This window comes from Myotis nattereri, assembly GCF_964212035.1.
Source record: "Myotis nattereri genome assembly, chromosome: 13".
In the NCBI taxonomy this organism is placed as follows: domain Eukaryota; kingdom Metazoa; phylum Chordata; class Mammalia; order Chiroptera; family Vespertilionidae; genus Myotis; species Myotis nattereri.
The window spans coordinates 60,747,773-60,774,847 of record NC_138088.1 but is presented as its reverse complement, the minus strand read 5'-3'; the positions used below and the strand labels follow the sequence as shown (position 1 = coordinate 60,774,847).

Genomic DNA, 27,075 nt, shown 5'->3' with positions numbered 1-27,075 from the left:
ACCACTCTCAGCATCATCACCACTATCATCATTACCTCCACCTCTGTCATCACCATCATTGTCATCACCATTGCCATCATCACCATTATCATCATCACCATTGTCATCACCATCACCATTATTACCATCATCACCATCATCATCATTACTACTATCACCATCATCATCACCACTGTCACCATCATCAACATCCCCATTGTTATCATCACCACTGTCATCATCTCCATTGTCATCATCACCATCACCACTGTCACCATCACCAATGCCATCATTATCAGCAGCATTGTTACCAGCAGCAGCACCGTTATCAGCAGAAACTAGTTTACCTGGTAAGTTAGACTTTGTACTTGTGAATCACTTCCTTGGCTATTTTTAGTTTGTGTGTTTTTGTGGTTATGTACATAGAGAGCTAAGCACTCAAACAAGAATATTTTAGGTAAATTATTAAGATATCTGCCAACATCTGGTATTATGCAGACAGACAGGTCTCTGTGGAGGAATTAATTTTCCATTTACAGCTAAGAGGCTGACGTTGCATCCATGGCCTTCTCTTCACCTGGCCCAGATCAGGACACTGAGTTCCTGTGCATGTGGCAGAATAAGAATTAGATTCCAGAATTGAATAATCAGGTCATGAAGCTCTTTAGAACTTTCTCATATTATTCTTCCCATTCAATGCATATTTATTGCATACATTCCAGCAGTATCAGTTTGTAGATGCTGCTTTCATTTCCTTCAGGTTCCTCAAGTATGATGTTCTTAAGTGTCCTATTTTTTTAAAGATTTATTTCTACTGGGCCAAGAATTCAAGGGTCCCTTTACCGTGAACATAATATAGATGAATAAAAAGTTAAGCAGTCTCGTTTGATGGTGCTGATGGCGACTTCCTTAGAGGAACTGAAAGAAAACCGGAAGCTTCAGAGCGTCTTGTAATGCAATGCCCACTTGTTCTTTCCCCGCTGCGGACAGTGACCCACTCTGTTGTTCTTTCTAGGGGGTGGCTTCTCCGAGCCTTCACTGACCACAGCCCCGGAGGCCCGGACACCTCCACCTGCAGGTATGGGAACCAGTTCCTGAGTCTATATGACCTCCCTGTCCTCTTCTAATTCCAAATTCCCAGCAGAAAATCTGGCCTGATTCAGCACAGGGCCCGGTTCCTCTGAAGTCGGACGTACACTTGAGCTGACTGGGCAGCCTCAGTCATGGGGCACATGGCACTGGCCCCGTGCCCCCTCCTGGCTTCGGGTAGGACAGGTCATCTAAGAAAGGGATATGGTAAAGAAGACATGTACGCGTTATCTATTGTCACGTAAAACCACCCCAAACACAGTGGCTTAGGTCAGCACCATTTGTAATTGCCCGTGAGTCTGGGGGTCAGCTGGGCTGCCTTGCAGATCTGGGGTAGGCTTGGCTGGTGTTGGCTGATCTTGGCGGGGCTCCCACATGCATTTCAGGTTAGCTGGCAGGTCGGTGGAAGACCGTCTGGCCTAGGATGGCCTCCCTCACAGGCCTTACCTTTCCATAGCTGTTATCTGAGGTGACAGAGGTGATGCGGTCACGTGTTTTTCATCACCCAGCCGCCTGGCTCAGGCTTATTCTCGTGATTGTCCCAGAGTTTCCATGGAGCCCAGGGGAGCCTGTCACCCCTCTCAGACTCAGCTCAGCATGGCTTTGGGTAGGACAGGGTATATGCATCATTAGTTCTGCTACATTTTTTTTGGCAAAGCGAGTCAGGAGCCACCAGCCCAGAGTGAAGGCATAGGAAATGAGAGGGGAGCTGCAATGTCGCATCGTGCAGAGGAAAGCTATGAGGAGGAGAAAAACTGGGGCCGCTGGTGTGAAGGATCAACCCCCGGCAAGCTGTCTTCAACGGGGTGAGGGAGAGGAGGGCATTAGGGCTCCTTCGAGCATGGATCTCTCCTGGCAGCCGGAAGGGTGTGAGTTGCAAAGTCATGGAATGCAAGGAAGGCTAGTCTGGGTAGAAGCCAGTCCAGCCATCGACAGGCAGAGGGCGCTGTTCTCACCCCGTGACCCCTACTCTTCCCAGGAGGCTGGGCCCCCATGAGGCTGGTGGGCAGCCGGGGGAGCTGCGCGGGCCGCGTGGAACTCTTCTACCAGGGCATCTGGGGGACCGTGTGCGATGACCTCTGGGACCTGCCACAAGCCAACGTCGTCTGCAGGCAGCTGGGGTGTGGCCGGGCCGTTTCAGCGCCCGGTGAGGCCCACTTCGGGGAAGGTTCTGGCAAGATCCTGCTGGACGACGTGCGCTGCAGGGGCGACGAGGGGCGCCTGGAGGAGTGTGCCCACCTCGGCTGGCTCTCCCACAACTGCGGGCACGGAGAAGATGCGGGCGTGGTCTGCTCAGGTAACCCCGCCCCTGCCAGGCCGAGCGGCTTGGGCTCCTCCCAGGCAGAACTTACAAAAGACGGGGTAAGAACTCACACAGCCACTCTCACCTCTGCCTACAGGTGCTGCACACACGACGGGAACACCACCAGGTAGGGAGGACCCTGGCGCCAAGGGCAGCGTGCCCACCCCTTGGGGCAGAGGCTCTGCTGGAATTGGGTGTCCCTTACTCTCCTGTGGGGTTGGGGGGGCCAGCCCGGAGCCCCTGCATGTCCCTGGTGGGGTGGAGCGTACCTTAGGCTCACGTCCGCCTCTCCTCCACTTCACTGCGAACACCACACGCAGGCAGCAGGCTCTAAACTCTTGGCTCCTGTACAGCAGGCGCAGTCCGTCATTCCAAGGGCACGAGAGGACGGCAATGAGACTTGGGTAGGGGGTTAAGATCCGAGAGGCAGAGCCCGGCCCACCTGGCTCCGTGGTTGAGCGCCCACCTATGAACCAGGAGGTCAGGGTTCGATTCCCAGTCAGGGCACAGGCCCGGGTGGCGAGCTTGATTCCCGGTGTGGGGCGTGCAGGAGGCAGCCCATCAATAATTCTCTCTCATCATTGATGTTTCTATCTCTCTCTCCTGCTCCCTTCCTCTCTGAAATCAATAATAATTTTTTAAAAAAGACTTGAGAGGCAGTTAAGGACACTTCCCGCCCAGAGGCAGGTGGCTGGTGGGAAAGACCTGGCCAAGGTCAGGTGCCCCCATCCCGTCCTCCTCTCCTCGCCTCTGCCTCACCCGGTACAGCCCAGCCCCGCGGAGCTCCATGCTCTGGTTTCCCCCCTGCTCTCCGTGCTGACACCCAGAGATGCCAGGTGCCGGCTCTCCTTCACCAAACCCGCCCCTGCGCCCACGTCAGCCAGCTCCGCTAGGTGTCACGCATCAGGCTAAGGGGACGAGGCCTAGCAACCCTCAGTCCCGCCTCGGGGTAGTCGGCGCTAGCAGGCGGGTAGCCTGGTCCTGGGAGAGAATCTCCAGTGGGAAGTTCGGGGCCAGATGCCGCTGGTCGGAGACGCGTCGGGGCGGGAAGGAGGATCCGAGCATCCTTGGTCCCGGCTCCTGGCCCCTGAGCAGCGGGTGGAAGGGAGCAGTGCATCGGTGCCTCTTGCTATTCATCCATCGGAGCTGCGTAGCTCCAGACCCCAGGGTCCCTGGAATTGGTGATGGAACCAGCATCTCGCATCTTTCATTTTCTTAAACCCAACTTAAGCATAGCTCATTTGTGTGTGTGACAAGGGAAGGCTGCGCCAGTGTCGGGGAAGGTTCTAGACCGGTGCCTCTTCCCGCCCCACGCCAGCATCTGTCCCGGCGCCGGCTCACCCCCAGACGGGCTCCGTGGCTCTGGGAGGGGCCCAGGCAGCGTGGGCCTCGTGCCCGCTGACAGTCCGTGTGCCCTTGGTGTTTGACAGGTCGCCCGTCGGCTGCCACGGCAGGGACGGCCACTGCAGGTGAGACTTTGGGCGTGAATGGTCTGAATTTGGAAAGAAAAGATGAAATGTGTGAACTGTGACATGAGTGAACTGAATGATGGAGAGGGGAGATCCTGAGCCCCTCCTGCCTTTAGAGAAACCTCGGTGTGGCGGCGTCATCACTAACTCGTCGGGCGCCGTGAGGAACCCGCCGCGGAGTGACATGCACGACAACGTGACCTGCGTGTGGGAGATCCGGGCCAACGCGTCCGACCACGTGCTGCTGGCCTTCCCCTACCTGAAGTAGGTCCCGCGCCTCCGAAGCCGCCGCGCGGCCTAAAATGCCAACATGGCCTTCCCTGGCGAGTTCCCACAACTAAGTCTCCTCATGTCTCTAAGTTTTAGTCCAAAATAATCAAAAATAATGAGAGTCCCAGGTACCTCCCCCAGTTCCCCTATCGGCGGCCTCTTCAGGTAACTGCTGAGCAACATCAGAAGCATGAACTTGACGTGAGTACAACACTGTTAGCTCGACTACAGATCTCTTATTCAGTGGTCACCATTTTCACGTGCATGTGTACGCACGTATGTTCATGTGTGTGCGCACACGTGCCTGTATATGTGTACGTGTGCATGCATGTGTCTCTGTGTGTGCACTGTGTGTGACAGAGGCGAAGATTAAGACGCAGAGTGTCTGTAATTCAGCCTCTGGTTAAAGATGCAGATTCCAGGGGACCCAGACCTCAGAAATGAGAAATTTCCCCATTTTAATGTCGTAGTCAAGGTTGACGTCCTTGACAGATCAATGTCTTAAGGAGACTGCCCCCCAGAAGCCACTTAAATTGTTTATTTCCCTTGGATTTGCTTAACCAAAATATGAGTTGGGAAGGAGGCTCAGGGGCCGAGGCATGGACACGGGTTTCTGACGAGAGCACTAGAGGCATCTGGACAAAGCTTGACAACGGAGAGCAGCTGACCAGTCAGATCGCTCCCACAAGGCGAGCTGGGCGGGGTGGGACCTCCCTCCCTCCAGGCTCATAAATGGCTGGACTGGACCTGGGAGCCATGTCTACACGGGCAGACCCAGCAGCCTCTGCCCGCGTCTGCCCAGCAGATCCATGGCCTTGGTTCGCCCAGCCCTGCCCTGGGCCAGGGGCTTCGAAGCACTGTGTCCTCAGGGCACACCTAGAGCTTCGGCCGCCTCTCTCCAGTCCCAGTTAAAGCCCCACTCCTCCTTGAGGGAAAAGTGAGATAAAAGGAATGCATCCTTCGTTTGAAGGCCAGTGTTTCATCTGTCTGGGGCCTCTTTAGGGTCATGACATAAGGGCCTGCCTCCCAGCACACCCACAGGGCTGCCGCCAGGGGCCTGAGGCGCCATCCACTTCCTTGCAGCCTGGACTGCACCAACGAATACTTTGACATCCTGGACGGCCCCCCGTCCTCGGCCACGTCCCTGGGGAGGACCTGCTCTGGCTTCTACCTCACCTACGAGTCCTCCTCCAGCTCCATGACCCTCAAGTACTTCCGGAGCTCCAACAACATCGGGAAGGTCTTCATTGCGTATTATTACTCCGCAGCCAAAGGTAAGAGGGTGGTAAGCGCGCGCGCCGGGAGCGGGCCTGTCCGCCTGGGGAGCAGTGACTGTCCCATCGCTGCGCTGGGACCTTGGGCGGCAGACGCGGCCTCTGCGTCCCCCCCCCCCCCAGAATGGGGATGATCAGATGACCCCACTTCCAGGCCTGTTGTGAGGGGACTAATGCAGGTAAGGCACTTGTTATGGGCATCATGAGTGCTCGGTGATTGGCAGCTGCCTGGTGGCCGTCCAGTCCACACAGCGTCTCCTCGCAGGCTCACGGGAAGCCATTTCTGAGTCCCTCTGAGTCCCGCACCGGGCAGGCGTGTTAGGACCTGCAGGGGGTGTGGCCTCAGCCAGGGAGACAGAGGGCCTTCAAGACCAGCACGGGCGACACAATTAGAGGGCAAGTAGGATACGGTACATTCAGGCCAGCAAATAGAATGTGCTAAGTTAGTGTGTGCGTGCATCTCAGGCAAGGCACCAGGAGAGAGAGAGGCCAGTGTAGGCTACAGCAACGTGTTCAGGAAAATACAGAGAACAGCCTGAGGGTTGTCTTTATTTATTTTTAATATTTTTATTGATTTCAGAGAGGAAGGGAGAGGGAGAGATAGAAACATCAATGATGAGAGAGATTTATAGATCAGCTGCCTCCTGCATGCTCCCTACTGGGGATGGAGCCTGCAACCCAGGCATATGCCCTGACCGGAAATCGAACCGTGACCTCCTGGTTCATAGGTCGACGCTAAACCACTGAGCCATGTCGGCCAGGCTTAGGTTTGTCTTTAAACCTGGTGAGGCTGTGAGCGGAGAAGCAGGAGGCCCAGCAGGTGAGAGGCCGCGGGAGCACAGGTGGGATGGGCGAGATGTGTGTTGCGGAGGCCGCCAGGGGCTGGACCAAGGGTCCTGATGAACCGGGTGTGCCGAGGTTGGGGGTGGCAGCAGCCGTGGTCAGAGGAACAGCCTCTTTTGAGCCGGGAAACATCCTGAGCACTTTGCATGTGCTGCCTCCTCCGATCCTCACGCAAACCCCTGGTTCTTCCCCTTTGACAGGTGAGGAGACCGAGGCTGGAGAGGGTCAGTCATGCCCCGCGGCCTCCCAGCGATGGGCCCTGCACTAGTGACCCCTGAGAGGGGCTGAGCTCAGGGACGGTCTTTCAGCCTCGGCCTCGGCGGACACGCCACTCAACACAGCCTCCTGCTGGCAAGCGCCCGGCGCCCCGCTGAGCTGGCGTGGGAGCTGCTCTGTGTCACAAGTAGATCAGGGAAGTCGCCGCGATTAATATGACACGGTTGCTGATTGACGGTTTAAATTTTAGAGAGAGAGACACACTGTTGGTCCGTTTATTCGTGCGCTCATGGCTGACTCCTGTCTGTGCCCTGGCCGGGGTCTCCCCTGCGACCTTGGCGTATCGGGATGACGCTCTCACCACGGAGCGGCCAGGCCAGGGCGACGTTGGATGGTTGTTGATGACGGTTTTCTTGTGTTTGCAGAGCCGGTTCCACAGACCCCCCAGCTCATCAGTGAGTCCTTCTGCTGTTACTTAACCTTCGCTCCTAGTTCCGCGTCTGCCTCTGTCCCCATCCCTGGCGCGGTTACTGTCATAATCCGATCCCTTTCACGCACGTCTGCTAATCGCCTGCACGTATCTACCGCAGCTGAGAGGTCTGTCCACACGCATTTGCACACGTATGATGTTCACTCACAGTGGAACAGGGTTACACATATGGACCACTGGGTCCCTGCATGTTGACCGTCGTTGATTTGGTTTCCTGTCAAAAGCAGTGAACACACCTAACCAGACACTCTGCGATAGGGAAAGTGGAAACCACAAAAGAAGCAGCAGCACCGATTGTGGGTGCCTCCAGCACAGAACGGCACGATTTAACTGTTGTATGTCCAGGGTCGGGGCAGGAAAAGGCAGGATTACTTCTGTTGGATCCCACACATCTGAGAAACATCAAGACCCCCATGTAAAGAAAGTCTAATCTCAGAGGTTACTTCTTTTTTAAAAATATATTTATTATTGATTTCAGAGAGGAAGGGAGAGGGGGAGAGAGGGAAACATCAATAATGAGAGAGAGTCACCAATTGGCTGCCCCCTGCACGCCCCACACTGGGGACTGAGCCCACAATCCAGGCGTGTGCCCTGACCGGGAATCGAACCCTGACCTCCTGGTTCATAGGTGGACGCTCACCCACTGAGCCAGGCCGGCCAGGTGGAGGTCACTTCTTGTAGAGAAGACAGAGAGAGTGACTGCCAGCATCTGGCATGGAGAGCTGTCTCGGAATGCTGCTTCTTGTCTCGTCCACGTCCTCCCTTTTTATTTAAGGAGGTTTTCTTGTATCCACAGCCATCCCAGCAGCAACACCCACGATGGTGACAGCAAGGCCAGGTAAGCCCTGAGTGCACCCACCCGTGACCAGGTGCCTTTCCTCCCGGTACCCGCCTGTGTACCTGCTTCCTGGGCAGAAACTGGACCAACTGCACGTGGTTCGTCTGTTTGCAAATGGGCCAGGTGACTGTTTTCAAACTCTGCAGGGCCGTTCAAAACCCCTGGCCACGTTGGGCTCTCGCATCCAGGGGGAGCAGAAGTCATTTATTCAGAGCCTTTCGAAGTCTTCAAACCCTGAGCAGGTTCCACGGCCTTCTAGTGGGACCCTATCTTCCCTTTCTGTGGCCACATGTGGTCATAGTTGACGCACCTCCACGTCACTAGTGACATTTTAGGGGACGGAGCGTCAGACATCCTGGAGGCAGTGAGCTAGAGCAGCAGAGAAGAAAAGCAGTGACCTTTGGAATTAGACCTGCGTTTAGAGCTATTACTCACCAGGCGTGAGATGAGGGGGAGCCACTTGGCCTCAACTACCAGTTTCCTCGTAGATAAAGTTGGTAAACTGATGTTCTTCCTGAGTTACTACAAAGGTGAGCACACACACACACACACACATGCATGAACACATGCATGAACACACGCGCACACACATGTGCACACACAGCACCTCAAAAAACCACAGATCACTGTGCACATTATTCATGTTCTTCTGCATTTGCCCAGAGAGGCCCAATAACTATTCAGTTAATGGACAGTTTTAAAATATGTTTTTATTGATTTCAGAGAGAAGGGAGAGGGAGAGAGAGATAGAAACATCCATGATGAGAGAGAATCACGGATCGGCTGCCTCCTGCGCGCCCCACACTGGGGATCGAGCCCGCAACCCGGGCCTGTGCCCCAACAAGGAATGGAACTGTGACCTCCGGGTTCATAGGTCAATGCTCAGTTACTGAGCCATGCTGGCCGGGCTGGGCTAAATGGCATTTGACAATCCTAATGATTTATCAACCCGGGAGGTTGACCAGTTGACACCTCTTGCCAAGTCCTCCATCCCTGATGGTGCAGGGCCGGGAGCCCAACCAGCTCGTGGGGAGTGTGCAGCATCCCCGACGGCAGTCATCATGCGGTCTCTGTCCACAGGGGACTGGCCGGAGCTGCGGCTGGCGGGCGGCTCCGGTCCATGCTCAGGGCGGGTGGAGGTCCTCCGCCAGGGGGCCTGGGGCACCGTGTGCGACGACCTGTGGGACCTGAACGCGGCTGCGGTTGTGTGCCGGCAGTTGGGCTGCGGCAGGGCCATCGCTGCCCTGGGGAAGGCCCACTTCGGCCCGGGCTCTGGGGAGATCCTCCTGGACAACGTCCAGTGCTCGGGGGCGGAGCGCCACCTGGGCCAATGCGTGCACTCGGGCTGGGCGGAGCACAACTGCGGCCACCATGAGGATGCTGGCGTCACCTGCTCTGGTAGCCCCTCCCCTCTCAGATAATCCTTTCAGGTGTTGTGGGTGAAGGCATGTGAAACCATGCATCCCAGATGGAATGTCATCCATCCCTCCATCCCTCCATCCATCCATCCATCCTTCCATCCATCCATCCATCCTTCTATCCATCCATACCTCCATCCCTCCCTCCCTCCATCCCTCCATCCCTCCATCCATCCATCCATCCATCCATCCTTCTATCCATCCATACATCCATCCCTCCCTCCCTCCATCCCTCCATCCATCCCTCCATCCCTCCATCCCTCCATCCCTCCATCCCTCCCTCCCTCCATCCCTCCATCCCTCCATCCATCCATCCATCCATCCATCCTTCTATCCATCCATACATCCATCCCTCCCTCCCTCCATCCCTCCATCCATCCCTCCATCCCTCCATCCCTCCATCCCTCCATCCATCCATCCCTCCATCCCTCCATCCATCCATCCATCCATCCATCCATCCTTCTATCCATCCATCCATACATCCATACATCCATCCCTCCCTCCCTCCATCCCTCCATCCATCCCTCCATCCCTCCATCCCTCCATCCCTCCATCCATCCATCCCTCCATCCCTCCATCCATCCATCCATCCATCCTTCTATCCATCCATACATCCATCCCTCCCTCCCTCCATCCATCCCTCCATCCCTCCATCCATCCATCCTTCTATCCATCCATCCATACATCCATACATCCATCCCTCCCTCCCTCCATCCCTCCATCCATCCCTCCCTCCATCCCTCCATCCATCCATCCATCCCTCCATCCATCCCTCCATCCCTCCATCCCTCTCTCCATCCATCCATCCATCCATCCATCCATCCATCCATCCATCCTTCTATCCATCCATCCATCCCTCCATCCCTCTCTCCATCCATCCATCCATCCATCCATCCATCCATCCATCCATCCTTCTATCCATCCATCCATCCATCCCTCCATCCCTCTCTCCATCCATCCATCCCTCCATCCCTCCCTCCCTCCACCCCCTCCCTCCATCCCTCCATCCATATCCTCATTCTTTCATCACACAATCCTCGAGCTTCTCCCTGGCCCTGGGCTCAGACACACACCCTCCCAAGGGCAGCTATAGATGGCATTGGGGGGGGGGGGCGGTCTCAGATATTCATGTGCACCTGCCCCACCCGGGGCATGGCAATGCAGGATGCGGGATCCTGACCCTGGAGGTGGTGACTAACTCGGTTTGAGAAGGGGCTCTGGAGTCTGCATTTTAACACATATCCCAGGTGATTCAGGATTAGAGGGGACAGGCAATCCAACCCTGAGTCCCCTGCCCCCCGAGACCAAGGACCCTGCCAGAGGAGGCCTGGACTGGCCCAGGGGCAGGTCTGGTGCTCTCGTCTCTGAAAGACCATGGTCCCTTCCCCTTTGTCCCCCACCCATGCCCGTACCCCATGTCCTCCACGCTTCGGATTCACTAATGAGCGAGACCTCTTCTCATTATGCTCCTAGATGCAGAAGACCTGTCTCCTCCCACACCTCCAGGTATGTCCATGTCTTTCTAGTCCAAGCAACTTTTATAATAATAATAATAATAATAATAATAATAATAATATCAAATACGGATTAATGTTGAGAACCACACACTGTTCTGAGCTCTTTGCATTTATAACTTATTTAATCCCCACAACAACCTTTGAGGTAAGGACTCTGATTATTCCCATTTTTCAGATAGGTACATTGAGACAAGGAAGTTAGTAATATACCCAGGACTCGCCAGTGGATTTGAACTCAAGCTGTTGCTCTCTTGGGCACCAGTCTCATTGACCACACTGCCCATCGGCCCCGGCTACACAAAAACCAGACAAAACCGGAGCAGAGCGGGGGCGACATTTTGCTCAGATTACTGGTGGCCCCCAGGACAATCCTGCAAAAAGGGATCTGCTATTGTATTTCACAGAAGAGAAGTTTGAGGCTCAGAAAGGTTGAGTAACTTTCCTGAGATCACTCAGGAATTAAATGGTGGAGCCAGCCTGGCCCCTACGTTCATGGTCTTGGGGACCTTGTGACTCCGCTTGTTTTCAAAGACCTTATAACTTACTGACTGAATGATGTTCGTGTGTGATAAAATCCAAAGTTTAGCCCGGCCGGTGTGGCTTAGCGGTTGAGTGTCAGGGCACAGGCCCGGGTTGTGCGCTTGATCCCCAGCAGAGGGCGTGCAGGAGGCAGCCGATTCATGATTCTTTCTCATCGCTGATGTTTCTATCTCTCGCTCCCTTTCCCTTCCTCTCTGAAATAAATTAAAAAAGTAAAAAATAAAGCATCCACATGTGATATAGTCAACATTTGAAACACACACACAAAGGTGAGAAAAGCCAGGCCCGCACATGCGGTGTGAATCCTGAGGGGGCGCTGGAGGTGAATGAAGAGGCACTTCACTTCACTGCAAGGACAGTGGGGGCCCTTGGGCCGCAGGCATCCTGCCGGGCCTGCCCGAGTGAGCTCACTCCTCTTCCCGGCTGGGGGCTGGGGCGACCGGAGGCTGCCCGAGCAGCGGAGCTGGAAGGGTCGAGCTCCGTCTCCTGCTCTTTGCTCTGTGCCCGCAGAGTCTCAGACAACACACGCAGGCCACCTGTCACTGGCGTGTTCCGGGCGCTGCTGGGGACGCGGCTTCATGTCGTGACAGAGGGGTCGGACTGTCTGTTAAAGGGCCCGGGTGAGGGTCAAGGGCACAGACAGGCAAATGCACGTTCGTCTGTGGTTCTCTCACTTCATGGGTCACGGATGGAGGAGCCCGTGTGGGGTGAGAGGAGCCGTCTGTCCATCACAGCTATCACCCCTTGTTTTCCTTCTAGGGGGTCCCACGGCGTCTCCGGATCACATAACAGGTAATGGCTCGTTTACCTTGAAATGGAAACTCCATCTGACTCATCAGAATGAGACCGAAAGGACGCTCCTTCCCAGGAGGCCTTTAGGCTGAAGGTCTGCGCAGACGGCCTCGTGTGTGCCCACCAGGGGGCACTGCTGCCCACGGCACCCACCGGGCGTGGGGCCGGGTCATTGCGGTCACGCAGGTGCCCCCTGTTGTTGCAGGAGGAAGTGGCTCCTGTGGAGGGGTGCTGACCAGGCTCCCCGGCTCGTTTTCCAGCCCCCGGTACCCGGAAAACTACCCAACCGACACCCAGTGCGTCTGGGAGATCCACGTGGATAAAAAATCCCGCATCAAACTCCTGATTCCGAGCCTGAGGTAGGGACACAGCCTTGAGCACGCCTGTGACCCAGTCGGAACCACCCGCCTCACTCGTTCCTCAAAGGGAGCAGAGTGCTGGTCACATCTGAGAAAGGGAGTCGCTATGCCACATGTCCGCACGCAATGTAAACCATGACCAGACGTGGAATCCCGGGACTGTCCTACCGTGTGCGCTTTTCGGTCAGGGCAGCCCCAGCGAGGTGCTAACTCTCCGCGTTGCCCCCACCCCAGCCTGGAAGACATCCCGGGGTGCCCCTTCGACTCGGTGGAGATCTTCGATGGGCCCAGGATCGCCTCGCTCTCCCTGGGCCGGTTCTGTGCCCCGGGAGCTCTGCTGGTCTTCTCCTCCTCCGACATCGTGACTGTGGTCTTCCGGAGCGACTTTGTGGTCACCAACTCCGGCTTCTATGCTCTGTTCGACGTGATTCCGCCGGATGAGGGCGAGCCAGGTAGGAGGCCCGGTAGTTCTGAAAAGACAGGACAGCCCTGGCCATTTTGGCTCAGGGATTGATTCTAGTCAAGGGGTTCAAAGGCACGAACCCCGGTTGTAGACTCCATCCCCAGCCCCTGCAGGAGGCAACCAATCGATGTTTCTCTCTCTGCCTCTCCCCGTCCCTTCCACGCTGTCTAGAAATCAATGGGAGAAATATCCTCAGGTGAGGATTTAAAAAAAAAAAAAAAAGACAGAACAGTTTTCTAATTGGAGGGACTTCCCTATCAGCAGATGCCTGGGATGCAGTTTTGTTTATTAAGAATTAAAGGAATTTTTAAAATATATATTTATTGACTTCAGAGCGGAAGGGAGGAGAGAGAAAGAAACATGAATGACGAGAGAGAACCATGGATCGATCGGCTGCCTCCTGCACACCTCCTACTGGGGATCGAGCCCGCAACCCGGGCCTGTGCCCTGACCAGGAGTCAGGCCGTGACCTCCCGGTTCCTAGGTCAACACTCAACCACTGAGCCACACCAGCCGGGCCTGGGTTCAGTGTTAGACCCTCAGCCTTCGTCCCAGGGCTCTGCCCTGCAGCCGCTGTCTTTCCCACTAAGAGTGCCAGCTGGGCAGGTGAAGCGAGAGGACGATGCACAGCCTGTGTGTGAAGGCGGCTGCGCCTCCGCCCTGAGCAGCGGGGGCTGGAGGTGCTGTCCCCGCACCCTCACTGTCCGCCGGCTGGGCGGGGAGCTGTCCAAGGTGCTGGGAGGGAGCAGTCCAGGGTGCTGGGCGGGAGCAGTCCAGGGTGCTGGGCGGGGAGCTGTCCAAGGTGCTGGGAGGGAGCTGTCCAAGGTGCTGGGAGGGAGCTGTCCAGGGTGCTGGGCGGGAGCTGTCCAGGGTGCTGGGCGGGAGCTGTCCAGGGCGCCGGGCGGGAGCTGTCCAGGGCGCCGGGCGGGAGCTGTCCAGGGCGCCGGGGGAAGGAGCTGTCCATGGTGCTGGGCGAGAGCTGTCCAGGATGCTGACCCTGAAGCCCGCCTGCCCGAGAATCTGCTTCTCTCCGCGCCACCCCACCGCCTTCCCTAGACTCACCCGAGCCAGAGGCGTGGGGCGTCTCTCAGCCATGGCCCTGGGCGGTCACTCCAGGCGGTCACTTCAGGGCCAGGGCCAGTCTGCACCCGGCCAGCACGTACCTGCCGCCCAGGGGCCTCTGGCGCCCAGGGTCCGCTGCGGGAACCCCGTAACTTTTTCAGAAAGCCAAGTAGTGAGCCCCTGGCGGCGCGGTGAGGTGGGGGTGGGGCTGGGAGTGGGAGTGGGGGTGGGGGTGGGAGTGTGGGTGGGGGTGGGGTGGGGGTGTGTTTGCTCTGGGCAAGGAATTTCCTCATATATTTGACCCCCAGAGGCATGTTTGCCTTGGGGAGGCTAAGACCCAACATTTGAAGTCTGGCCGTTCACTGACTTGAGATCATCAGTCACTCGCCCCCCAGTGTCCGCTGAGGCCCTGCCCGCCCAGGCCCAGGGGCAAGTGCTGGAGACCAGGCCCCTTGTGTTTGCTAGCACGGACATGGGAGCTGGAAAACCTTTTTTAAAAAATAGATTTTTATTGACTTCAGAGAGAGAGGGAGAGAAACATCAATGATGAAAATCACGGATTGGCTGCCTCCTGCACGCCCCACATGGGATCAAGCCCGCAACCCGGGCCTGTGTCCTGACCAGGAATCAAACTGAGACCTCCTGGCTCGTAGGTCGGCGCTCAACCACTGAGCCCCCGGCCGGGCGAAGTCACCCCTTCTTTATCTTCATAGGATGTAGTGTGGGCTCCTGAGTTTACCTTTTCTCCACGCGCAGGTGCTGGGGACTGGGCTCCGGACGGGACTCCCACACCCCCAGGTGGGTCGGGCACCTCCCTGGAAGCGAATCGGGAGTCTGACCTGGATCCTGACCTGGACACCAGGGGGTAGTGACCCAGATGCCAGGCCAGCCCAGGGAACTTTTAAAATCACCAGTGTCCAGACCGCACCCTGGACCAGTCCCGACAGCGTCTCAGGGGCCACACCCGGTCACAAGTTCTGTTACGGCTTCGATACCACCCACGGGTCCCAGGGCACCATGGAGGAGTGCCGGTGGCTCGGCCAACCAGCTAAGAGTGATGTTTCCCAGAAAAATGACATCCCAGATGCTCCCCTCCGGGCAGCAGAGGCGGGAAGGGCGGGAGAATTTGGCTGGGCTTCAGCATCCATGGCTGGGAGGAGGCTGAGCTGGGAGGGAGGAGGCTGAGCTGGGAGGGAGGAGGCTGAGCTGGGAGGAGGCTGAGCAGCTGGGAGGAGGCTGAGCTGGGAGGAGGCTGAACTGGGAGGGAGGATGTTTAGCTGGGAGGAGGCTGAGCTGGGAGGGTGCTCAGCTGGGAGGGTGCTCAGCTGGGAGGAGGCTGAGCTGGGAGGGTGCTCAGCTGGGAGGGTGCTCAGCTGGGAGGATGCTGAGCTGGGAGGAGGCTGAGCTGGGAGGGAGGAGGCTGAGCTGGGAGGGAGGAGGCTGAGCTGGGAGGGTGCTGAGCTGCAGGGAGGATGCTCAGCTCTCCTGATTGCCTCTGGCTTTGGTTTTTGCAGCTGTGTTTCCTCAAGCTTCTACGCCACCAGGTAATAACTCCCTTTCAGCGAAAGCATCCCCTGCGAAGGACGGGGTCCCTTTGGTCATGCATCCACAGAGGGCGCCTGTGTCCGGCTGCCGCGAGGGAGGAACTAGGGGCTGGCGCCCTCACAGAGGGGCTGGGATCCCCCGGCTTGCGCGGCAGGGAACTGGGAGATCATGGAGAAAGTTCGGGCTGGACACCCCGCCCTGCCACCTACACATCCGATCCCATTTCCGGTCTCCCCTGCAATCATTGTAGGGTCCTGCCGACTACTCATACCTCGGTCCCCTCCCTCCCTCCCTCCCGGGCACAGTCCGCTCTGTGTACCAGCTCCATCCATTCCCATTTTGCGACTCACTGTTGCGCCTGGAGGAATTCTGGCTCCCACGCCTGGGAAAGGCAGAGCCCAGGCCTGGGAAGCCACCGTGGGCTCCGTCCTACTTCACAGGAGGCAGCAGCTCCTGTGGGGGAGACATGTCCGGCGCCGCGGGCTCCTTCTCCAGCCCCTGGTACCCCGCCAACTACCCCACGGACGTGCAGTGCGTCTGGGAGATCCGCGTGGCTCAGGGGCTCCTCGTGTTGCTGACCGTCCCGAGGCTGCGGTGAGCTCTGCTTCCTCCACCTCCAGGCGGTTAGAGGGACCCGGCCTCCCTCAGCGCCTGGAGCCTGGGGGGGGGGCCCTCTGGGCAGTTAGAGGGACCCGGCCTCCCTCAGCCCCAGTGTGGGGCGTGCAGGAGGCCGCCGATCCGTGATTCTCATCATTGATGTTTCTCTCTCTCTCCCTCTACCGGGGGGGGGGGGGGGAGGGGGGCGGGGGGGAGGGTGCTCTGGGCGGTTAGAGCAACCCTACCTCCCTCAGCCCCTGGAGCCTGGGGCGGGGGGGGTGCTCTGGGCAGTTAGAGGGACCCGGCCTCCCTCAGCGCCTGGAGCCGGAGCCTCCGGGAGGCAGAGAGGGAGGTGGTGGGAGACTGGGAGCCAGAGAGTGGGGGGGCTGGGGGCTGAAAAGGAGCGAGCAGGGCATGATGAGAGGCTGACTGGCCTGGGGTCCCCCTGGGAAGGGCAGGAGCGCAGGTTCCAACACTATTTAGGGGTGAGGTCCCCCAGCGGGGTGGGGGACTGGAAAGAGGTGGCCGGGAGGACGGCAGTTTCTGGCTGGACGCAGGGCCAACCCCGACTGTATCTGAGACACTTCCGCGGGTCCCGGGGGCTGACTCCGCGTTGCCCCCCCAGGTTGGAGGACGCCTTCGGGTGCCCCTACGACTTCATCGAGGTGTTCGACGGCCGGCAGAGGGCCTCGCTGTCCATGGGCAGGTTCTGTGCCGGGGCGGCCCTCACCTTCCTCTCCTCCTCCAACGTCCTGACCCTCGTGTTCAGAAGCGACGCGGCCGTCACCCGCGCGGGGTTCTACGCCCTGTACCGCGCTGTGGAGCCGGCCGAGAGCGCCGTGCAGCCGGACCAGAGCGAGGAGAGTGAGGAGAGCGAGGAGAGCGAGAGCGAGAGCGGTAGGTGTCCCGGCGCAGACCTCGGGGACGCGCTCCCCTTGCGTCCTTTGCCGCAGAGGGAAGAGCCGCCTCCCAGACCTGGCCTGTGGGGCCCACCCACAGTGCTGACTCCAGTGGCATCCGTGGGACCCCAGCAGCCCCCCCCCCCCCCGCCCGGCCGCCACGTGAGCACAGGGAGCCCACAGGCTGCGCACACGGCCTCGCTCTCCCTGAAGTTGGGGCAGGGGCAGTCCTGCTGCACCCAAACCAGGCCCCGCCGCCGGCCACCACCTGCAGCGGCTGGTTCCACACCGAGAGCCAGGGCGGGTCCCAGCGGGCATGGGGCAGTCAGAGCCTGGGCTGGAGGCGGGGAGGACAAGGGGGGGTCACACAGGGGGGCCGTGTGATGTTTCCTCCGCTCAGGATGCGTCTGAGAATTTTAAAGGGACGCTGGCCCGGCCCGTGGCTCAGTGGTTGAGCAGTGACCTATGAGCCCGGGGACCTGGGCAGGGGGCCTGACTTGCTGGAATATCCTGGTTTATGACTGGTGTAGACCCCCTAGCACCTGTTAGTTATTTTACAGTCCCTTTACTTTATTTTTATTTATTTATTTCTGTATTTATTTTGGTTAATCCTCCCCCGAGGATATTTTTCCATTGATTTTTAGAGAGAGTAGAAGGGAGAGGGAGGGAAAGACAGAGAGAAGCACCGATGTGAGAGAAACACATCCATTCGTTGCCTCCTGCATGAGCTCCGACCAGGGCCAGGGATGTGCCAGCAACCCAGGTACCTGCCCTTGACCGGAATCGAACCCGGGACCCTTCAGTCCGCAGGCCGAAGCTCTATCCACTGAGCCACACCGGCCAGGGCCATGTGCCTGCCTTAGTGCATCCGCCGTCTGTCTCCCTTCTGTCTCTGCACAGGTGTCGATGGCAACCCCACAGCAGGACCCACAGGTACCGCCCTCCACGCACTGCCACCCGCCCAGGCCCCTGACCTGCGTGAATTCTGGCTGCTCCTTGATCCTGAAATCAGGGCCGAGCAACTTTAATTCTCCCTGTTGCTCATTAACAAGAGCAATGCGCTCATTAGCGGTGACAAGAGTGGGAGAGAGGCAGGCGGGAGGGAGAGAGGCAGGCGGGAGGGAGAGTGCAGGTTCGCGGGAACACAGCTCCGGGCCAGGGGGGTCCCGCGTGCATGTCTGCTGGGGGGCGGGGGGGGTCGCGTGCCCATGCGTGACGGTCCGGCTGTGGACGCTGCGGAGCAGGAACAGAAACCCAGGCGAGCTCTCCACGCGCTGCACCCGGCCTCCCCGGCTGCACGTGGGTGTGACCGTCCAAACCCTGAAAGAGCCGGAGTCCGCTCCGTCCGCTCGGCACCAGGAAGGCACCTCACGAGGGGCGGTAGTTCCACGTGCTGTGAGGGAATGTTCTGGAGCCGCGTCCTCGCTCATGGTACCACTTTTCTCTGTATATTTTCAGACTCGACTGCTGACAGCCCCCATACAGGTACCCCCGCTTTCTTTCTTTCTTTCCTGTTTATTTATTTAAAAATGTATGTTTTATTTCAGAGAGGAAAGGAGAGGGAGAGAGAGAAACATCCATGAGGAGAGGGACTCACTGACCGGTTGCCTCCTGCATGGCCCCGACTAGGGATTGAGCTGCAACCGGGCATGTGCCCAGACCAGGAATCGAAACATGACCTCCTGGCCCTGACCGGTGTGGCTCAGTGGATAGAGCGTCCACCTGGGGACTGAAGGGTACCAGGTTCGATTCCGGTCAAGGGCATGTACCTTGGTTGCGGGCACATCCCCAGTGTGGGGCGTGCAGGAGGCAGCTGGTCGATGTTTCTCTCTCATCGATGTTTCTAACTCTCTATCTCTCTCCCTTCCTCTCTGTAAAAAAATCAATAAAATATATTAAATTTAAAAAAAAGAAACGTGACCTCCTGGTTCCGAGGTCGGCGCTCAACCACTGAGCGGCACCAGCCGGGCTGCAGCTGGGATTGGGGGGGGAGCGCCCGGCAGTGACCGCTGTCCGTCCCCAGAGGCGGCCGTCAGGCTGACCAACGGCAGCCACCCGTGCGAGGGCCGCGTGGAGCTGCACGTCTTGGGCATCTGGGCCACCGTGTGCGACGACGGCTGGGACCTGCGCGACGCCCAGGTGGTGTGCCGGCAGCTGGGCTGCGGCCGGGCCCTGGCGGCCCCCGGGAGCGCGCACTTCGGCCCAGGCCACGGCCCCATCGCCCTGGACGACGTGGAATGCGAGGGCACGGAGGGCGGGCTGGGCCGCTGCCTGCACAGCAACTGGCTCTCCCACAACTGCGGGCACCAGGAGGACGCGGGCGTCACCTGCGCGGGTGAGCCTGGCTCGGAGCCGGGCGACAGGGCCTTCCCCCAGATGGTCCCTTGGCCAGTTTCCCAAGCCTCAGCCGCACAGGGGTCCCTGCATGACCCCACCCCCCATATCTACCGCCTCTGACACCCCACGCCCGCCTCCCACCCCATACCCACCGCCTCCCACACCCCACGCCCGCCTCCCACCCCATACCCACCGCCTCCCACACCCCACGCCCGCCTCCCACCCCATACCCACCGCCTCCCACACCCCACGCCCGCCTCCCACCCCATACCCTCTGCCTCCCACACCCCACACCCGCTTCCCACCCCATACCCACTGCCTCCCACACCCCATTCCCGCCTCCCACCATACCCACCGCCTCCCACACCCCACTCCCGCCTCCCACCCCATACCCACCGCCTCCCACACCCCACTCCCGCCTCCCACCCCATACCCACCACCTCCCACACCCCACTCCGGCCTCCCACCCCATACCCACCGCCTCCCACGCCTCATTCCCGCCTCCCACCATACCCACCACCTCCCACACTGTAATCTGGTTCTGGTGGTGGTTCTGGTGGTGGTTCTGGTGGTGGTTCTGGTGGTGGCTCTGGTGGTGGTGGTGTTGATCCTCACCTGGGAATATTTTTCCATTGATTTTTAGAGAGAGTGGAAGGAATGGGGAGAGACACACAGAGAGAAAAACATCAGTGTGAGAGAGACATGGATTGGTTGCCTCCTGCATGCGCCCTGACTGGGCCAGGGATCGAACCCGTGACCCTTCAGGCTGCAGGCCGATGCTCTAACCACTGAGCCATCAGCTGGGCTGGCGTGCGTCTGTTTTTGAGGAATATCTGTCCACCACCGCGCTTTGCCTTTCTTGAGCTTGTGTCAGTCGGCGGTGGACACGCCATTCGGGCGATGGAGGGAGGTCCCCACAGAGAAGGGACTTGGGGGATCCATTTAAACTCAGAAACTGTGGGTGACTCACGGGGCCGCCCACGCTGACGGCACCTCGGTGTGACTTGCTTCTCCCGTCTTCTCTCCGTCCTCAGCACCCTCTCCGGAGCCGACAGAGGTGCCCACACTGACAGGTGAGCTTGCCTTCTCGCCCACGGCCTCCCTTGGCAGAGTCTCGGCTCAGGACACCTCCGGCGTTTCTGAGGGAGAAAGTGTGATGTGTATTTTACCACCATTAGAATTTTAAAAAGTGACCAGGACAGTATGGAATCTTCCCGAATGTTATTAAGAAGGTGGGCCTGACACGGCTCAGGGGTTGAGCGTCGACCTAGGACCCAGGAGGTCAGGGTTCGATTCCCGGTCAGGGCACAGGCCCAGGTTGGGGGCTCCATCCCCAGTGTGGGGCGAGCAGGAGGCGGCTGATCCGTGACCCTCTGTCATCATTGATGCTTCTCTCTCCCTCTCCCTCCCTTTCTCTCTGATGTCACTAAAGGCAAACTCACGCATGTGGTTTCGATGGCCTTTGAGAAGAGCATGAGGTTTCGCTGTTTGTTTGGGACATGCTGATGCGTGTTTTTCTTTTCTCCGTGCAGTTTCTTCGGCTCCTGGGGAGCAGCCACGGGGTTCCCACCCACTAGGTACCGTCCATCGTTACATTCTGTGACGGCGTTTCTTAGGCCGGTCCCGGCATCTGTAGCCAACATGACTGCCGTGGCCCCGGGGCTGCGTGAAACAGGCGTGTGCCCACCAGCGGCCAGCCAGTGCAGCGTGGTCTCTCCTCGCCAAGGAGACTCAAGTCCGCCCGCCCTTGTAGCATCAGGAAGGCCCCGACCCTCACAGGGCAGACACGGGCCCTTCTCCACGGGACCCTCAGAACCGCCCCGACCTCTGTGGCTCGGCATCTGAGGACCACCTGCCTTGGGTCCAGGGGTCGGGTCACCCGGCCACTTCCTCACCCTCTCCCTCTGCTGGCCGTTCCCACCCCAACCTCCTCCAGTAAACGCCTTGTAACGTCTAAGTTCAAGGAAAGTAAAATTGATTTTGTTCTAAGAATTTCACCATGTTCTAAAAGGGCCCTGGCTTAGACATGCAAAGCCCAAGGCCCAGGGCTTTTGAATTTTTTAAGAAACAGCCTAAAAAATGGCACCCAAAGAGGACGAAGCAGTGGTGTTAGAGGCCTGAGCCCCCTATGCAGCCAGCGCGTGGCTGGGCTCCCGGACAGGAGCGGCCGTGAGGAGGAGGTTGTAGTTTGTGCCAGATCTCAGATACAAGAGAGTCAGGCCCAGGGTGTCCCCGGGGCCGCGTGCTACCCGGACAGCGAGCACCGGGTAGGAACCGCTAACGGAAACCTGTCCGCAGATCTGCCCGTGGTGAGGCTGGCGGCCGGGCGGAGCCGGTGCGAGGGCCGCGTGGAGATCCACCATGACGGCGCCTGGGGGACCGTGTGCGACGACCTGTGGGGCCTGCCCGCCGCCCAGGTGGTGTGCCGGCAGCTGGGCTGCGGGGCGGCCCTGGCGGCCCCGAGGAGCGGGCTGTTTGGGGCTGGCTCCGGCCCCATCTTCCTGGACGACGTGTGGTGCACGGGCAGCGAGACCAGCCTGGGGCGCTGCCACCACCTCGGCCTGTCGGTGCACAACTGCGGGCACCAGGAGGACGCCGGGGCCGTCTGCGCAGGTATGGGGACCCCGCACCCCGCACCGCTTCCCTCCGGGCAGCAGGGCGTGTCCGCCAGGCGGGAAAGCCTCGGGCCAGGTCAGGGAGCGCCTGGGCCCCGTTCCCTAGAATTTTCCCAGTGTCAGCGTGACCAGTCCTTGTCCCGGGAGCCCTCAGACTTAGCACCCCAGGACCTGGTCGCAGGAGTTCGAGCGTGCCCAGTGTCACAGCCTGTCCCCTGGCCCAGATCCCAGCAGCAAACGCATACACAGGCCCGGCCGTGTGGCTCAGTGGTTGAGCGTTGACCTGTGAACCAGGAGGTCAGGGTCCGATTCCCAGTCAGGGCACAGGCCTGAGTTGTGGGGTGTGCAGGAGGCAGCCGGTCCATGATTCTCTCTCATCATGGATGTTTCATCTCTCGCTCCCTCTCCCTTCCTCTCTGACATCAATAACAATATATTTAAAAAACAAACCTGGGGACCCGGGAGCTGCGCCCCTGCCGGGAAGGTTTGGGGTTCCGGGAGCAGCTTTTCTGGGTGCGAGTCTCATCACCTTCTCGTGGAGGTTTTCTGTGGAGCGAGAGCTGCCCGAGGCCTCTGCAGCCTCCCCGAGGGCCAGCGTGGGGGCTCCTTGCCGCCGGAAACAGTTATGCAACCTTCGGAAAAGCTGAATGAACCCAGTATGCCTGGTTCTCACCTGTTGTTGCTAAGCAACGTGTGGAGCTGACATCTGCGGCTCCCACCCCCTCCAGGTCCCTCCGCAGCCCAGGGCCGCCTCCCACCCCCACCCCACCTGGAGGGCCGGTGGAGATGAGGTTCCGATGGGTGAGATGAAGACAAGGACGAGGAAGTTTCCATCACACTTTATGGTCCCTGAGTTTTGTTTTGTTTTAAATATCTCTCTCTTTTTATTGATTTCAGAGAAGAAGGGGGGGAGAGAGAGAGAAACATCAATGATGAGAGAATCACGGATTGGCTGCCTCCTGCGCGCCCCCCACTGGGGATGGAGCCCACAGCCTGGGCATGTGCACCCTGATCCCCGTTCCAGTCTCATCCACGAGCCCTTTCTTATGTTTAATTCGCATTCGGAAGTCACCTTTATGTAACTGTAGTGTCTCTGAGGAATATCTGTTTTAGATAAAGAAGTATCGGCTACATTTCCTGTTGGTGGGTGGGGGTTTTGTTTGGATTTTATCTTATTTTCATTTCTGTTCTGTTTGACACTTTCAGCATCAGCCTCAGGAATAACCACCCCACCTGGTAATTTTATTTTCTTTCTTGCTTTAAAAAAGGTATTTTTATTGATTTCAGAGAGGAAGGGAGAGAGAGAGAGAGAGAGAGAGAGAGAGAGAGAGAGAGAGAGAGACGCATCAGTGATGAGAGAGAATCCTGGATCGGCTGCCTCCTGCACGCCCCCTACTGGGGATCAAACCCGCAGCCCAGCCTGTGCGGGACCAGGATTTGAACTGTGCCTCCTGGCTCTGAGGTCTGCAGAGTCCTGGTCAGTTACCCACACACGGTGGGGAGACTTGGAGCAATGGTGTTGCCCTCGACCTTCAAGGCAGCGAGAGGAATGGAGCCCCGAGGGTGGAGGGGTGGCCAGGGGGCAGTGGAAGGGGTGGAGGTGGCTGTGTGGACCCTGTCGGGGAAGCAGGACAGCCGCCTTACGCCTCCCGCATCTGTCAGAGTCACTGGGCCCGGACGGCTGTCTCATTGCCATCGTGTTTCTGTTCACTTGCAGCTCCCGTGTCCACGGCCCCGACCCCCACACCAGGTAAACCCTGTCTGCCTGAGGGGCCCTCCTTGCCGCTCCGCTGTCAGACTGGGCTGCTCATGGGCGCGTCCCCAGCAGACTCAGTACAGACAGAACTCGGGGTCCCCTGGCTGGGGTGTGAGCCCCCCTCCTCTTTCTGCAGGTGCCTCCACCAGCGCCACAGACAGGACCTCCCCACCCCCACCCGGTAAGTCTTGCTCGCCGCAACCACGACGTTCAAATCCACGCGACCAGCTTCCTACTCATGTTCTAGTTAGAGAATGGTCTGCTGTGGAGGGACCATTTTTAAAAATATAGATTCTGATTGATGCCAGAGAGGAAGGGAGAGGGAGAGGGAAACATCAATGATGAGAGAATCCTGGATGGGCTGCCTCCCGCACGCGCCCTCCTGGGCTTGGAGCCCACAACCCAGGCCTGTGCCCTGACCGGGAATCGAACCCCGACCTCCTGGTTCACAGGTGGACGCTCAGCCCTTGAGCCCCACCGGCTGGCATTAGTGGCTGTTTTGTCCACAAAGTCAACATCGGAGAAAAGGCACAGGAGTGTCCTTTCCCGCATGTGTGAGTGTCCCTTCCCTGTGTCCACACAGACGCCCCGTCCACCGCTGCCGCCGCCGCGGATGCCCCCTCCGGTAGGTTTCCTGCTGTCCCGTCTCCTCAGTTAAACACGATCCACTCTCCCTCTTTCTGTTTGACAAACGGGCATTTGTACCAACTAGTTTTAGAGAGAGCATGGATTGGGGGGATCACGGGGTCGAAGTGATTCCGAGGGGAAATGGGCTCAGCAAACAAGTGACGGAGGCAACGGAGGGGCCCTGGGAGCTGGGGGGCGAGGAAGCTGTGGGTAAGGTGCCTGGGGGGCGGGGGAGGGAGGGCACTGGGTCCTCGTCCTGAGGGCTTTAAGGGGGAGAAGTCAGGGAGGCCCCAGGGGAAGATCTCGATAGAACGTTCTGCAACTTTCCGGTGTGGCCTCTCGGGGTCGGGGTCCCCCTGATTGAGTGGCGGCACCGGGACAGGGGTCATTATTCCAGGAAGCTGGTCCTGATGTCAGCAGCCGTGGCTGGTTCTGTGGCTCATCTGGGCCTGGAGCTGAACTACGAAAGGTTCCGCTTCCTCTGAGCTCAGTGCTGGGAGGCGGCTTTGGGGGACGTTCGGGAGGAACTGGATTATCTGGCATCAGGGCAGGAACTCCGGGCGGCTTGCTCCCAGCCGGGGGTCCTTGCAGGGGTCGTGGTTCCTGTGCCAGGGCCTCCCCGTCGCAGAGCTGATGGGCAGCCATAGCTGAGCATCCATCAGCGTGGCCCATACTGTACCCAAGAGTTGCCCACAGTACAACCCACCGTAAGCGAAGGCCCAGCCTCCCTCCCAGGGGCATGCAGCTGCTGGCGCTCTCTGCTCATCCGGACAGGCTGGTGCCCGACCAGGGACAGCCTTTGCCCGCTGGTTGCACAGCCTTAAGCAGCTGTGCCCTGGCGGCCAGAAGGCCAGGCCCACACCCACCTCACGGGCAGTGCGTGACCTGCCGCCACCCCAACGCGCACTAGACTCTGGCGCCTGGAGAACCGGCTGGGACAGCTTCTGCCCACCGCTCCCCGGGTTCTGCCAACTGTGGGCGTTTGAGTTGGTTCTTCTTTGTTTGCAGAGACAGCCCCCACCTCAGGCCAAGAGCGCCCGCCGCCAGGTACGCTGGCTCCTCTGCTGTCTGCGCCCAGCGAGCTCCCAGCAGAGCCAACACTCCCGGCTCCCAGTCAGGGTTATAGTTGTGAACAGAGGCAGCTGGGGGGACAGGGAGGGGCGGGATGGGGGAGGGGGGCCAGCATGGAGCCGCCCAGCGATGCCCATCGCCCACGTGCCCTGAGTGGCCGGGCACTTGGTACAGTGAGACATGGACTCGGGGCCCCGGGTGGACCCGGGTTCTGCATTCCTCACGGCTCCCAGGGGGGCCCACCCCGGAGCTAAGGTGCTGAACCCGCGCTGTTTGCTTTCCTTCGGGTGTTTGGCTGCTTGTGTGGACTGAGCTCAGGGACCCGGAGAAGCAGGCCGCCATCAGGGCCGGGGCCTGAGGGTCCAGTTCATGAGGTTTTGCTTTTTGTGAAAGATCCACAGAGAGAAGGGGGCGGGGGGGAGAAGGGGGGAGAAAGGACACACCGGGCTCTGAGCGCAGGGGGACTGGTTCCCATTGTACCCGGCAAGGGACCCCCAGGGGTCGGGGGGCACCGTGCCCGCTGACACTGGCTCCCTCGCCCGCAGACCGGACCCTGCGCCTGGCGGGCGGGCACGACCCCTGCGAGGGCCGCGTGGAGGTCTGGCACCAGGGCGCGTGGGGCACCGTGTGCGACGACGGCTGGAGCCTCCGCAACGCCCGCGTCGTGTGCCGCCTCCTGGGCTGCGGCCGCGCGCTCAGCGCCCCGGGGCGCGCCCGCTTCGGCCCCGGCGCCGGGCCCATCCTGCTGGACCGGGTGCGCTGCGCGGGCGCCGAGGACGCGCTGGGGAGCTGCGCGCACGCCGGCTGGACCCGGCACCACTGCCGGCACCGCGAGGACGCAGGCGTGGTCTGCGCAGGTACCGCGGGAGGGCCCCCCTACCCCCCACCCCGCCCCCACCACCCAGCACCCTCCCCGGGCCCCTCCCCCGCCCGGGGCCTCCCAGGCTCTGCCCTTCTTTCCTCTCCAAGCGCCCGAACCTCAGGACTCGCCGCCCAGGGACTAGCAGGCTGGCCGAGCGCCAGGTTCTAGGACAGGAGAGCACAGCTGGCACTGTTTCATCCTACAGCTTCGGGGGCTTTAAAATACACTGTTACTCGTTTCAGAGACGGGGAGGGAGAAGGGGAGAGGGAGAGAAACATCCATGATGAGAGGGAATCACAGATCGGATCCCTGCCTCCTGCGCGCCCGCCTTGGGGATGGAGCCCGCAGCCCGGGCCTGTGCCCCGACCTCCCGGTTCACAGTGGACCTCAGCCAGCGCCAGGCTGCGGGCGGCCTTGGCGTTTCTGAACCGCGTCTGCCGGTTGCAGCGCAGAGCAGGGTTCGTTCTGAAACAGAGCGCAGAGGCCAAGAGGCCGCGGAGGAAGTGACTAAGGACAGAACGGCTGGGCGGACAGTCTATCGAGGTGCCTTTCCTGATGCCAAGGCGGCGGGGCGCAGTCCTGGCTGCCTGCTTCCCGGGCCCCGAACCTCCGGAGCCAGGCCCCGCCCTCTGACGCCAGGCCCCGCCCTCCAGAGCTAGGCCCCGCCCTCCGAAGCCAGGCCACGCCCTCCAAAGCCAGGCCCCGCCCTCCGAAGCCAGGCCACGCCCTCCAAAGCCAGGCCCCGCCCTCCGAAGCCAGGCCACGCCCTCTGAAGCCAGGCCACGCCCTCCGGAGCCAGGCCACGCCCTCTGGAGCCAGGCCCTACAATGTCCTAGCTCCTCTT

The 27,075-nt window shown here is 59.5% G+C and overlaps 1 protein-coding gene across 1 annotated transcript in view; it reads left to right on the top strand.

Moving 5' to 3' along the window:
- The window catches only part of LOC308528767 (scavenger receptor cysteine-rich domain-containing protein DMBT1), a gene marked incomplete at its 5' end in the record, with an annotated part of 40,079 nt that overhangs the window by 7,887 nt on the left and 5,117 nt on the right, over positions 1-27,075 (top strand). Inside the window, 23 exons of the mRNA XM_081104544.1 lie at positions 995-1,057; positions 2,048-2,365; positions 2,469-2,498; positions 3,802-3,840; positions 3,957-4,104; positions 5,194-5,384; positions 8,852-9,169; positions 12,006-12,038; positions 12,166-12,397; positions 12,632-12,849; positions 15,908-16,061; positions 16,690-16,961; positions 17,864-17,896; positions 18,987-19,298; positions 20,335-20,373; positions 20,833-20,877; positions 21,599-21,913; positions 23,122-23,151; positions 23,633-23,665; positions 23,808-23,852; positions 24,255-24,296; positions 25,307-25,345; positions 25,915-26,226. Of these exons, the coding sequence (XP_080960670.1) occupies positions 995-1,057; positions 2,048-2,365; positions 2,469-2,498; positions 3,802-3,840; positions 3,957-4,104; positions 5,194-5,384; positions 8,852-9,169; positions 12,006-12,038; positions 12,166-12,397; positions 12,632-12,849; positions 15,908-16,061; positions 16,690-16,961; positions 17,864-17,896; positions 18,987-19,298; positions 20,335-20,373; positions 20,833-20,877; positions 21,599-21,913; positions 23,122-23,151; positions 23,633-23,665; positions 23,808-23,852; positions 24,255-24,296; positions 25,307-25,345; positions 25,915-26,226 (3,261 nt within the window). The remainder of the gene's footprint in view (positions 1-994; positions 1,058-2,047; positions 2,366-2,468; positions 2,499-3,801; positions 3,841-3,956; positions 4,105-5,193; positions 5,385-8,851; positions 9,170-12,005; positions 12,039-12,165; positions 12,398-12,631; positions 12,850-15,907; positions 16,062-16,689; positions 16,962-17,863; positions 17,897-18,986; positions 19,299-20,334; positions 20,374-20,832; positions 20,878-21,598; positions 21,914-23,121; positions 23,152-23,632; positions 23,666-23,807; positions 23,853-24,254; positions 24,297-25,306; positions 25,346-25,914; positions 26,227-27,075) is intronic.